Source organism: Mustelus asterias, chromosome 14 (genome assembly GCF_964213995.1).
Source record: "Mustelus asterias chromosome 14, sMusAst1.hap1.1, whole genome shotgun sequence".
Classification (NCBI taxonomy): domain Eukaryota; kingdom Metazoa; phylum Chordata; class Chondrichthyes; order Carcharhiniformes; family Triakidae; genus Mustelus; species Mustelus asterias.
In genome coordinates this window covers 62879868-62893124 of record NC_135814.1, presented here as the reverse complement: position 1 = coordinate 62893124, position 13257 = coordinate 62879868, and the positions used below count along the sequence as shown (strand labels likewise).

The window sequence follows — 13257 nt, the reverse complement described above, 5'->3', positions numbered from 1 at the left end:
ACTCACGTTGTTTGTATCTTAAAGACTTGATTAGCTGTAAGTATTCGCATTCCAACCATTATTCTGTAAATTGAGTTTGTGTCTTTATATGCCCTGTTTGTGAACAGAATTCCCACTCACCTGAAGAAGGGGCTTAAGGCTCCGAAAGCTTGTGGCTTTTGCTACCAAATAAACCTGTTGGACTTTAACCTGGTGTTGTTAAACTTCTTACTGTGTTTACCCCAGTCCAACGCCGGCATTTCCACATCATGAAATCACCATGTCAGGGGTAATCTTCAGGTCTGTTAGGGCTAGAAGGGGCAGTCTAACCATGACACTCCCATCCCGGTGGAGAGAGGGTTCAACTGCTTGACCCCAGCCTAAGCCCACCCAATCCCCAGGACCCCTGAGGGATCTTTGCTCTGCAGCCTCGCAGCAGAAGAGGGGCAAATGGCAACTGCACCTACCTCCTTGATCCCCCCCTCAGAGCTCAAGGCACCAAGCTAGATTGTCAGTACCAGAATCCCAGGGGACAGTGCACTGTGGGCATTGCCATGGTGCATGGCCTGAAGGGGGGCTGACTAGGGGGTCTGAGGGGATAGGGGGTCTGAGTGAGAGGGGTCTGAGGAGGATGGTGGCTGAGTGGAAGCTCTGAGGGGGAAGGGGGAGCTGAGTGGAGGGCCTGAGGAGGAGGGTGGATGAGTGGGGGCTCTGAGGGGGAAGAGGGCTGAGTGGAGGGTCTGGGGAGGGGGCTGCATGGGTGTCTGAGGTGGGGAGGGTCTGCGTTGGGCGAGGTTCCCTAATGCCTGCATAGTGTGGGAGGGGGTTTATCCATTATTTGTGGGTGGGAACATAGGATGGCCCTCTTAGATGAGGTGTTGGTGGTGCTACCCTGGTCAGTGTGGGGGGGGTGGCACCATTTTTTTGGGTGGAGGGGGGCTTGTCTCTGAGCACGGAGATCATGGAGCCATTTAAAAATGGCAGCCCATCTTGGAACTGCGTGTCTGGACGGCAGGTTGCTCGAAATGGGTTTATTAGTATCCTTCCGGTCTGTGAATCCCACTTGAAAGATGCTGCCAACGGGAAACACTCCCGTTCTCCCACCAGCATGGGAACTTAGGCCAGAAATGGGAGAATCGGGCCCCATATGTGTCGCTTTATTTGTAAAGGACACAAGAAATACTGCACTTTAGGCACCTTGTCAATAAATACAAAGAAAAAAATAAAACACGGTCGGCTCTCCAAAATACTTAGGAAAATTAAATAATGAAAATTTCAGAAACACTGTACTCATCTTTTATTAACATTACAAATGAAACACACAAAGGCGATGTAAGAGTTCCTTCGCCACTGGTGATGTTCTTCCTAAATAAACACATGAGAGGAAATATATAACAAACCAAACAGAATAATAGTGTATTGTGTTAAGCTTTCATTTAAATTTTATTGATTCGAACCTTGTATCTTAATGAGTCTGGTTCACTGAATAGCTGCCTCCACTAATCAATTCAGAAGTGCATTAGCTCAGGAAGAAATTAGACAAGGCCTATTCTCCCAATTTGCTCTCCCTCTATTCCTAGCAACAGGACTGCTATAGTCCCATGAGATAAATTTTAATTCCCTCTGCGCCGTGAGAATGAGGTTTTAATCTCTCTAAAATTGTGGGGGCATAATTAGTGCCTTGCACCTGTCTTTTTGCACGGAGCCTCTGCGTGGGCTGCCAAGACACCTGTAATTTTAACATGCTAATCAAGGTATGATCATACACATAGGAGCTCCAAAATCGTTTGAAAGGTAGAGCTGGGCATTCATGGTACTAATAAATCTGGATACATGCCACCAAGCGATACATCAATTCCCATGTTTTCTGCTATTCTCGCCACATTAATAGAACTCCTGGCTGGGCTATGCAGTGAATCACAGAGTTTCTTGCTTATCATTATCGGTCATCTGCCTGTGAGAATTGGTTCAACACATGCATTTCACTCAGAAAATGTAGATGAGACCAGCTCTCAAAATGGATTTTGGATCTGTTGCCGAGAACATCGGGTAATCATGTAATCGCCCAATATCTACCCTGGGTTAAAATTGACCGCCATGTTGTCTGCTTTGACATTTATGAATCTCGCAAAGAGTGTATGCTAATTTTACTTTACATTTTCAGGATATGACTTAACCATAACTAATCATATTATCAACAGGTATACATTACTTAGCTGAATGTTGCCATGCATCTCATTCACATCATCAATTGCTGTTCAGCAGCAGTACATCCAATGATAGTGATTTGAGAAATAGCATTGTGGAAGGATGATACAAGGCCATGGGTGATGTAATTCTGTCTCCAACAATTCTCAATGCAAGACATTAATTTGGACAGGACACATGTTCTAAATGCATTATTAATCATCCCAGGATTAACAATTAAAATCAACACACATGACTATTTATAGAACTTGAGCATTTATCCAGAAGGAAATTGAAATTAAATTAAATATTAAATTTTAATGTAATTTTAAATTTTGATTCCTTTTAAATATTAATGTTAATGGCTTCTGTTAATCCTTGATTGGTCATGCAGCTATTGTTTGAGATCTCCCTGAAGGATGTCAAAGGATAACCATTTCCTGTCATTTTAGCTGATACCTTATGACCTAGATAAGCCATGACTGGATGGAAGTGATGTGATGATTTAGTGACAATGGGCTGAGGTATATAAGCAAATAGGTTGCATTTGGTACAAAGTTAATGATAACTTGGCCGACCAGCTAACTATAAGCTACATTTTCCTTTCTTTACTATTCTTGACAAAAAACGTAGACAGTAGTCTTCACTTTATATTGGCGTCAACTTTTTCCACTTAAAATCACAACTGCAAGAAAATACAACTTTATTTTCAGTCTGGTATTAATTATGTTTTAATCACTCAGTCAAAACCATTTGAAATCACAGCAACGAAAGAAATTGTTTTATTCTCCCTCGGCCAGTTAGCACTATGGGAGGGGGAAAAATTGATATCATCAGCTGGATTTTGGTTACAATTTAATTGTGTCCTGCCAATATGCCCATACTGCGTGGGCTTTCCTCAGAATAAAGGCATTGTTATTATTATGTTATTATTTACATCTAATCATAGAATCATGGAAGAATCATAGAATCCTACAGTGCAGAAGGAGGCCATTCGGCACATCAAGTCTGCATCGACCACAATCCCACCTAGGCCCTACCCCCATAATCCCAAACATTTAACCTAGCTAGTCCCCCTGACCCTAAGGGGCAATTTAGCATGGCCCGCACATTTTTGGACTGTGGGAGGAAACTGGAGCACCGGGGGAAACCCATGCAGACACAGGGAGAATGTGCAAATTCCACACAGACAGTGACCCAAGCCGGGAATCGAACCCGGGTCCCTAGCGCTGTGAGGCAGCAATGCTAACCACTGTGCCACCCCCATCAATCAAGTTGGTGCCAATATAACTTTGGTGCCAGGGCTAGATGCATAAGAAGTAATGGAAAGCCTTTCCCTCTCACCCCTGTACCCTACCAAATATACATTTGATATTGTTATCTATCCTTAATTCAAGAATATATAACTATTCTTTGACAATGTAATGGTTATTTTAATTTTAAAAATATACCATTTCCTATACAGGGTGATAGTGAAGCAGACTTAGGGCTGCCATTTTCCCCACTGTGTGATCGAAAATCCACAATGGTGGCTCAGTCTCAGATTGGTAAGTATGTACAAGCATGATGTCCAAAGGTCTGTGTGTATTGTTGTTGAGAGACAGTTTCATTGGGTCCTTCTCTCACCTGTCAAAATTGTTCACTATTCCAGCATTACCCTGGAGCACAAAGATAACCTGAAATTATTTTCCCTACTGCTTTACTTCTTAAACCGGTCTACCCATTCTCCTTCACCGCCAACGAAGCATGTGAGGACTTCATGGATGTTTTTGAACCCAAAATGTAATGAACTGTTTCTGCCACTTCTCACCTATCCTCAGCCTACCTGACCAAACTTCCTAAAGATTTGATCCCCCTTCTTTTGCCCTGAAGCTGCATCTTTTTCTAGTTTATACCTAATCTTCCCTTATGCCCTCTCTGAGCACAGGGTCCATGAGACCCAACTCCCGCCCCTTTGAACCTATCCCTATTAAACTGCTAATCACCCATCGTCTCCTTCTGGCACCCATGATAGCCAATATTGTAAATTGTCTCTGCTCAAGTAATTCTCCTCTCCTTCGAATTTGCAGTTATAACACCTCTCCGCAAAGAAATGAACATTGGCCACTCTGTCCTTGCAAAGCACAGCCACATCACCAGCCTCTCTCTCTTCTCCAAAGTCCTCAAATGTGTTGTCACTTCCCAAATCCATGCCTATGTTTCCCAAAATTCCATGTTTGAGTCCTGGCCTTCAGATTTCCACAAGTCACTTCCTTTGCCACTGCAATAATGGTAAGCTTTCTATTCTCATTTGTTCAACCTGCTTGGAAGCCTTTGACACAATTGATCACACCATCGTACTCCAATACCTCTTCACTGTCATCCAGCTGGGATTGCCCTAATGAGGTTCCATTCTTGTCCATTTAATCTCAGCCAGAGAATCACTTACAATGGCTTGTCTTCCTGTTCCCGCATTATTATCTCTGGTGGCCCCCAAGGATCTGTACTTGCTTTCTTCTATTACTCCTTTATATACTGTCCTTTAGTGACATCTGAGAACACAGCATCAGTTTTCACAGGTAGACTGCTAACACCCAGTTCTATCCACCGCTCTTGACCCCTGTACTGCTTCTAAATTGTCAGACTGCTATCCAAATCCAGTACTGGATGAGCAGAAGTTTCCTCCTATTAAATATTGGTAAAATTGAATCTATTGGCCGGAATTTTATGGCCCTGCCCACCATGGGAGTCGGAGCGGGTGAGAGCTGGACCATGGAAAGGTCCGTTGACCGGTAAAATTCCAGCTCGACATGCCTGCAATCCTGGCAGTAATGGCAGTTCAGAGAGGTGACTTTGTTTTGAGAATTAGAGTTTTAAATTAGATCATAAACATTCAACAAAGTTGTAAACCCACATTTACTTCACCAGGTCAAAGAAGAAATTTTAATGAGAGGTAATTAACCTAAATATTAGGTTGAGTCTAGCTCAGAGTGAGCTATGTTGCCAAGGAGATGGGTAGAGCCTAAGGAAAACTCCCTGGTTTCAATTTATCTGGGTGTTTGCGAGGAGAGGTTCAATGGTTGCAGTTTGGATCTTGTGTGGTTTGTAGCTCATTAAGAGACATTAGCCAAAATAATGATAGTTAGACAGACCTGTGCTGTAAGTAAAATAAAACACGAACTCATCATTGACTACATGGATTTTCTGAGGAACAGAAGCTGGAAGATTGCCTAGTTTGAATCTAGTGACAGAATCTACAGCTGGCGTCACAGTACCTTGTTGCAAATTAAAGTAACCAGCAGATTAGCTTGGAAGTATTAGAAAGTAACCAGAACAAGGCACTGGGGTACCTGTAGTCAAGAGATGATAAATGAAAGTTTTGCACTGAGAATAGCTAAAGCTGAGGAGAATTCTTCAGAGGACAGTGGCATACGGGTGGTCACTACAATAACTTTAAGATTGATGTGCCTTATAAGAGAATTCGTGGAAGAAAAAAGAAGTAACCTTGAGTACGTAGCATACATAGTTACATATAATATTAAGTTAATAGTGCTTCTTTTGTTTAATTATTATATATACAATAACATTTGTATTTTGTTTAAAAAGGGAATATCTATGTCTTAATTCTATTGTTTAAAGGTGTTTGGATTTCTTTTTAAATATTAATAGTACCTAACAGGTTTGTAACACGTGTAAAACACCTTGAGGCATTCCTCTATGTTAAAGGAAGTACGGTATATAAACACAAGTTGTTGTTATTGTTTGTTCTGCTTTTCAGTAATGTAAAGCAGTTCTGAAAGTGCTTGGTGCAGGAGGTTGATCTGTTTTTAATCAGTTTGGTGACCCCATGTCAGGAATTTCCTCAAAGCTAGTCACACTCTGTTGCAGTAACATAGCTAGGGAGGCCACTGGAAACAATGATGGGAGTATCAACAACAAAAAATGGATAGCTTTGGATTGGGAGGGATATAAGAATCTTATGCCTCATCTTAACTTGCTGCCAACATGTGCACTTCCAGGTTTAATGGAGGCAGGGCAGCACAGACACGATTACTCCACTCCCAGGAGATGGATTAGTTATTTAAATATTATATATTGAGATTCATGCTTCAGATTTAATCCCCCTTTTAAATTTTGCCCTCGTAAGGCCTCGTAAGGCCTTGGGAAGCCCAATAGCTAAAGGGAGGTGAAGACTGCTGGAGCCAGCAGCTAGGAACCTTTCAAGTGCCCTTCCACTTCCCTGCTGAATCAACTTACCTGCTTCCACATCCAGCTTTCCTGTGATCAAACACCCTGAGAAATGATCTCCCACCCAACTACTAGTCCCAACACTCCTCTGACACCTCTGATTTTCTCCACCTGATCACTCCTCCAACATCTCCAATATCCTCTACCCCCCCTACCCGCACCAACGCCCCTGATTTCTCCCACTCCCAATGCCTGCAATCATGGATTGTAAAATCAACACTTTGCCTGCCTAACAAGAAATAGATAGCTCCTTTACTGAATGTCATATCACTATCAACATGTTTCAGAGTTTTTCTCTCTTGTGATAAAGATCGTTATGACGTATGCATTTTTCATTACGCGGGAACACATTTATTTTCCTAAATGCCTCTTCCTCCAGGTACCATGCCCTAAGACGCATTGGCACTCATAGACTTGCATTTAATTGGTCCATTATTATGCTTGACAGAGCACTGCAGTAATTTCCTGTTGCCTTCTCCCGTGTGGCTTACCAAGAAACTTTTCCGCTCTTACCTTCTGCCATCAGCTGTATTCGAAGGATCTGTAGGCTGATAATCAACCTGTTTGGCCACATTATAAATGTACATTCCGTGGTCATCGAGTCCTGAAGTGGAACTTGGACCCATAGTTTCCGGACCATTATGTCAGAAGGTCACCGCTCCCATGAAACCACACCAGACAATATCTTCTATTCATCATTTTAATCAATCTGCAGGAAAATTGCCGCTTGGAATTCTTCCTGCTTCTCACCAAGAAAAACACTGAGGGGAAACCAGTGACTCTTGCCCAGCATATTTTCTGTAATTTTTTAATTCCGTTATGGGATGGCATCGCTGGCCAGGCCAGCATTTGTTGCCCATCCTTAATTGGCCTTGAGGAGGTGGAGGTTGGCCACTCTCTTGAATTGCTGCAGCCATGCAGTGTAGGTACACCCCACAATGCTGTTAGGAAGGGAGTTCCAGGATTTTGACCCAGTGATAGTGAAGGTAATGGCGATATAGAACCAAATTTCCTGCCCATTATCAACGGACTTGTGGCTGCACTCCAAATTTTCTGGTCAATTCCTGCCGTGGGCAGGACTGGAAAATCCCAGCCTTAGTTCCAAATCAGGATGATGTGTGGCTTGGCAGGGAACTTGCAAGCATCTGCTGCCCTTGTCTTTCTAGGCAGTAGAGGTTGTGGGTTTGGAAGGTGTTGTTGAAGGAGCATTGAGAATTGTTGCAGTGCATCTTGTAGATGGTACATGCTGCTACCATTGTGCATAGGTGGTGGAAGGAGTAAATGTTGAGGTGATGGATGAGGTACCAAACTGACTGTATTGTCTTGGATGGTGTCGAGTTTTTTGAGTGTTATTGGAGCTGCACTCATCCAGGCAAATAGGGAATATTCCATCACACTCCTGACTTGTGCCTTGAAGATGATCGAAAGGTTTTGGGGAGTCAGGAGGTGAGTTACTTGCCTCAGGATTCCCAACCTCTGACCTGTTCTTGTAGCCGCAGCATTTATATGGATACCCCAATTCAGATGTTGATCAGTGATAACCCCCAGGATGTTGATATTGGGGGATTCAGCAGTGGAAATGTCATTGAATGTTATGGGGAGATGGTTGGACTGTCCCTGTTGGAGATGCTCATTGCCTGGCGCTTGTGGGGTGTGAATTTTACTTGCCATTTATTAGCTCAAGCCTGAATTTTGTCCAGGTCTTGCTGCATATGGATAGAGACTGCTTCAGTATCTGAGGAGTCACAATTGATACTAAACAGTGTGCAATTATCAGATTCTTACAATATCCAGGATGACAATGGAATAAACCCTCAGAATTATGATAAGCAGAAAAGGTGAAACCAATTGTACGCTGTCCCAGTCAACCTATCATTCTGTCTGCCTGTCTCTCTCTCTCTGCTTGTAGCTAGAGATCTGCTATCATGGTAGGTCATGTTCATGAGTTCAGCCTAAAACATCAACTATAACTTGTCTGCCACTGCTCTGTGACATCTGTAACCTAAATGCATCTCTGTTGACACCTCATTCTGCTGCCCTTTGTTGTAAAAGTATTTAAGGGATGTATTTAAGTATTTAAGCATGACATCACTTGGAGAAAAATATGCAATTTCTTAGTTTCACTTTTGCTTCGTGTCTTGTACAGTGAATAAGCAAAATAATTATATAATTATAATAATACAACATGAGATCAGCAGTAATAAGTCTGGTGGCAGCAAGATTAAGTACAGGTACAATATGGTGAACAGCCTGAGGTCATGTTACATGGCATGAGACAACCTTTGCCATTTTAGTCAGGCTGCAACAGTGTCGCAGTGTCAGAGAGTGTTGAGAACACAGCGTGGATGACTGCGAAGAAAAGCTTTGAAGACAGTGTTGACATGGTGCCCAAATAAAGATCTGGATGCCTCAGGGTGAGATTGCAGTGCATAGCCTGTCAGTTCATTGATTGGGACAGCATGATGAGAGGACCGGCACCAGGTTAGCTCAGTCGGGAAAGGCAAGTGACAACAGTCTGGGCCGGATGGAGGAAGAGCTAGGGAGATGTAGTAATTTAGCCGAACGCCAGTTTCTCATCACCAGAACCCTTCATTGGGCACCAGAGGAAAGGACCATTCCTGAGGTTTACAGTCAGGTTGTAGGTCTCAAGGTGAAGACTACCTGACTGTAAGCTACAGCCACGGCTTTTCCTTTGGTGCACAATAAAGGGTGTTGGTGATGGGCAATTGACATTTGGCTGAATGACTACAGGAGAGTCAATCAAAACAAAACAATCATAAAAATTGGGCCAGAGAATGTTGTGATTATAATGGGTGGTTTCAGGAACAATAAAACAAACAAAATGTAAAGACAACATTACTCCATGGTGCAATCCCACCACAACTTGTCTTTGTGGGCAGAACTTCAGAAAAGCGGCCACAGCAACACTCATCCCAGGTATAACAGAAGAAGGAAAGGGATATTGTCAGAATATGCACAAAATTCTCCAGTTTGAATTGGGATGCACCTGAGCTAACATCTGAATTCAAAATGTTTAAACAGTGCACAGATTTGTTGATTCAGTTGTGTCTGAACCAGACAAGCAAGCCACGAAAATTTGCATAGCAATTAGGAATGAAGATCGAAACAGGCTGAAAATATGATGATTATCAGAAGAAGAGCTAATGGATCCCCAAAATATATGACTACTTTGAAGGACTGTTTCAGAAGCCAGGTTAAACTTTTGTATTTGTCAACAAGAGTTCAGATCATTTTGACAACAGCCTGTAGAATTCATAGACCACTTCATCAGCAAATGCAGAGAACAGGGTATGTACTGTGATCTTTCAAACACAGAGCTAGCAGACAGAATTATTGAGTTGGTGATCATGTTTCCACTCCTGTGAAAGCATTCCAGAAAGATTTGCTGGACAAGCCCAAAACATATAGCATTAAAGGGTTACTCAAGGATAGCTATGAGCACGAAGTGATCGTCGCACGTTAGCAAAGCTTACAGGCCCAGAGTACAACCCCAATCATTGAGGCACTCACTGGAATACCAAAATCTAGCAAGAAATGTTGAAGGTGCCTTCTTCTGCATGCACCAAGGAAACACCCAACTTTTCATCAAGTTTGCAAGGCACAGTGCACTAGAGTAAAGGCCATTTCATATCACATTGCTTCTGCATTGTTTCAAAAGAACAATGGATCAGATTCTGAGTGGACTGAGTGGAGTCTAGTGCTATCCAGATGACATCCTAGTCACTGGAAGAGATGAAGAAGATCTTCGAAACTTGGATTGGAGGACTATTGTCTGAGAATCCGCAAAGATAAGTGTAAGTTCTTCTAGTCCTCCGTTGAGTATTTGGGACATATCTCCTTTAAAGGTCAAGGCTATTATAGAGTCACCTGTACTCAGAATATTAACCAGTTGCGATCCTTCCTCAGATTGTAACTACTACGGAAGACTTGTTTCAAATATTTGTTTCAAATTTAGCAACCATTTTAAAACCATTGACTCCAGAACAAGAAGTGGAATTGGTCTGATCAATGTAATAATGCCTTCGTGCAAACCAAATAAGCATTTCTCAAATCTGAAATTCTTACACATTCTGATCCTATTCTACCCCTGCAGTTAGCTTGTGATGTTGGAGTGCTAGTATTCAACATTCTGCTGTCAGGTGAAAAAAGACCCACTGCTTTTGCATCTCAAACCTTGAGCAAGGCTGAAAGTAACTACACATAATTTGAAAGGGGAGCATTAGGGATTATCTTTGGAGTAAAGAAGTTTCATCAATCCCTGCATTAAAGGAAGTTCACACTGCTGACGGACTATTGTCTTTTAACTACCATTTTTGGACTATACACGGGAATTCTGTCACTAGCAGCAAGTAGAATGCAGAGATGGGCATTGCTGTTATCTGTGTATACTTATTCCATCAAGTGTCAACAATCAAGTCTACATTGTAATCCAGATGGACTGTCAAGATTACCACTACCAAGTAGTTTGTCAGTTAATACTTCATCAAACTACTCAAGCGGAGGTATCTTCTACTTTGAACACACAGTACACCAGTCACTTCTGGACAAGTGAGGAAATATACTCGGAGTGACCCAATACTCTCAGAAGTGATGGACATGGTGGGAAGACCTCAGGACTGACACCTGACTTGAAACCATATTCCTCTACAAGATTGGAGCTGTAAGTACAATCAGGATGTCTTCAGTGGGGGCTCAGAGTGATTATTCCACTACCATTGAGAAGGCAAATTTTAGACAAGTTACACAAAAGCCATTGTGGAATAGTACGCATGTATGAAATAGCCAGGAGTTATTTCTGGTGGCCTGGATTGGATGTGGAAATTGAAGGGAAAACTGGAATGTATTCTTCATGTGAAAAGATAAGAAACCCGCCATTGTTGGCATTGCTGCATCCATGGCAATAGGCAGAAGAGCTTTGGCAATGAGTTCCTGTAGATTTTGCAGGACCTTGTGAAGGGCATATGTTCTAAGTCATGGTTGATACTCATCCTAAGTGACCAGAAGTTATTATAATTAAATCTACTTCATCAGAAAAGGCTATCAAGAGGCTAGGAGAAGTCTTTAGTAGGTTTGGATTCCCTGAACAAATCTTAAGCAGCAACGGACCTCAATTTGTCTCCCAAGAATTTGAACGTTTTTTTGAAAGAGAATGGTATTCAACATATTAGGTCTGCACCATGCCATCCTGCTATGAATGGACCAGCAAAACATTTTGTCCAAACCATGAAACATACATTGAGTGAGCAAACAAGAACAACATTCTCTGATCAAACATCTTAACCAATTCCTACTAATGTATTGAAATATGTTCATTCTATAACCAAGACCTCTCCTGCATTATTAATGATGAAGAGACCACGATATCAACATTTGACTTGTTGAAACCTCTGAAAATGAAAGAAATCATACAACAATAAGGTCAGGTAGAATGGCCGGAAAGCAAAGCAAAACATTGTGCCTTCCACTAAGGACAAGAAGTTTTGGCTATGAATTACATCACAGGTGAAAAATGGGTTCCTGCCACCATCCATGCACAGCCTGGCCCTGCCTCGTATACCGTCCAAACCACAGATGGAGGCATGTAAACCAGCTGAGCCTGCTGAAAATCTGGGTTCAACTATACGAAGTCCTGACCTAAACCTCCCTGCAATGATGACACTGACACTGTTGAGGAAAGCAACACCTAACCTGCAGACCTGACACAGAGTCAACCTCTAGTTACAACATCGATGCCAGTCAAATCACCACTGATGATATTTGTGCAAAGACAAATGCGTCAGAGGTTAAATCCAGTGCAAATAAGAAAATGCCAGAGGTTTGCCATCAACTGTTTTGGGAGCAATGACCTCCAGACCATCTGACTTATTGGTTATTGCTTATTGATTATTGTTCATGTTGCACTTGTTTGAATTTGTTGGGAGCACTCAATTTAAAGGGGGCGGAAATGTTATATATTAATATTGATTCTTGTTAGCTGCACTAAGCACTGTGTGTTAATATATTCATGTATTCACTGGAAGTTATGCCACAAATCGCTCGCATGGGGAAACTGCAAGAGAGAAAAAGCAGCCTAGTAGTAAATACCATCCTATAACTAAAGCCCTTTTATTTTTAACCCTCCATGCTTCCTAGCTTCAATTCTCCAATATATAACACATACTACTGAAAAGCTTTCAATGTACATGTTTCAGTTGTTCTGTGTGGAGGATCCATATTCCTGGAGTAAGGTATAATCAATCCTCCTGGTTGTCACAGATATTCTACAGTATGGAAACTAAATGCCCAGTAATTATAAGTCTACCAGCATGTTAAGACCTCACACTAATAACAAAGCATGTCAGACATCACAGGGCAAATCATTCTCAGAAACTACTCCTGTCACCCCATTTCACAACCTAACATCGAAATATCCAGAATGTTTCAACAAAATTGGCAGTTTCAAGGGAGCTGCAACATTATGCTTGCAGAAAAATACAAGTCTGCCAATTGATTCTCCACTTAAGTGATCCGCATACAAGACAAATTGAAGGTCGAACGTGACAAAGTGGAGGAAAATTGAATCACAAGAAGGATAAAAGAGCCACACAGATTAGTGCAGCTCAGTCACACGTGCCTTAAAAAAGGACGGATCATTGTGATTATGCCTCGATTCATGACATTCAAATGCAGCTCTGAAATATTGTTCTGACAAAATACCCACGTTTGTAGATGTAAAATTCTTCTTGAAGCTTGATGTTAGGCATGGTTACTGGTTAATACAGCTCACGGAGAAGTCTCATCAGCTTACTACATTTCACTCCCGATTTGGGCGATTTGGTTTTCAATGGCTTCCTTTCAGGCTGT

The 13257-nt window shown here is 42.0% G+C and overlaps 1 protein-coding gene across 1 annotated transcript in view; it reads left to right on the top strand.

Moving 5' to 3' along the window:
• The window catches only part of pde1a (phosphodiesterase 1A, calmodulin-dependent), a 440733-nt gene that overhangs the window by 386198 nt on the left and 41278 nt on the right, over positions 1–13257 (top strand). The window contains exon 12 of the mRNA XM_078228519.1: positions 3632–3713. Within this exon, the coding sequence (XP_078084645.1) occupies positions 3632–3713 (82 nt within the window). The remainder of the gene's footprint in view (positions 1–3631; positions 3714–13257) is intronic.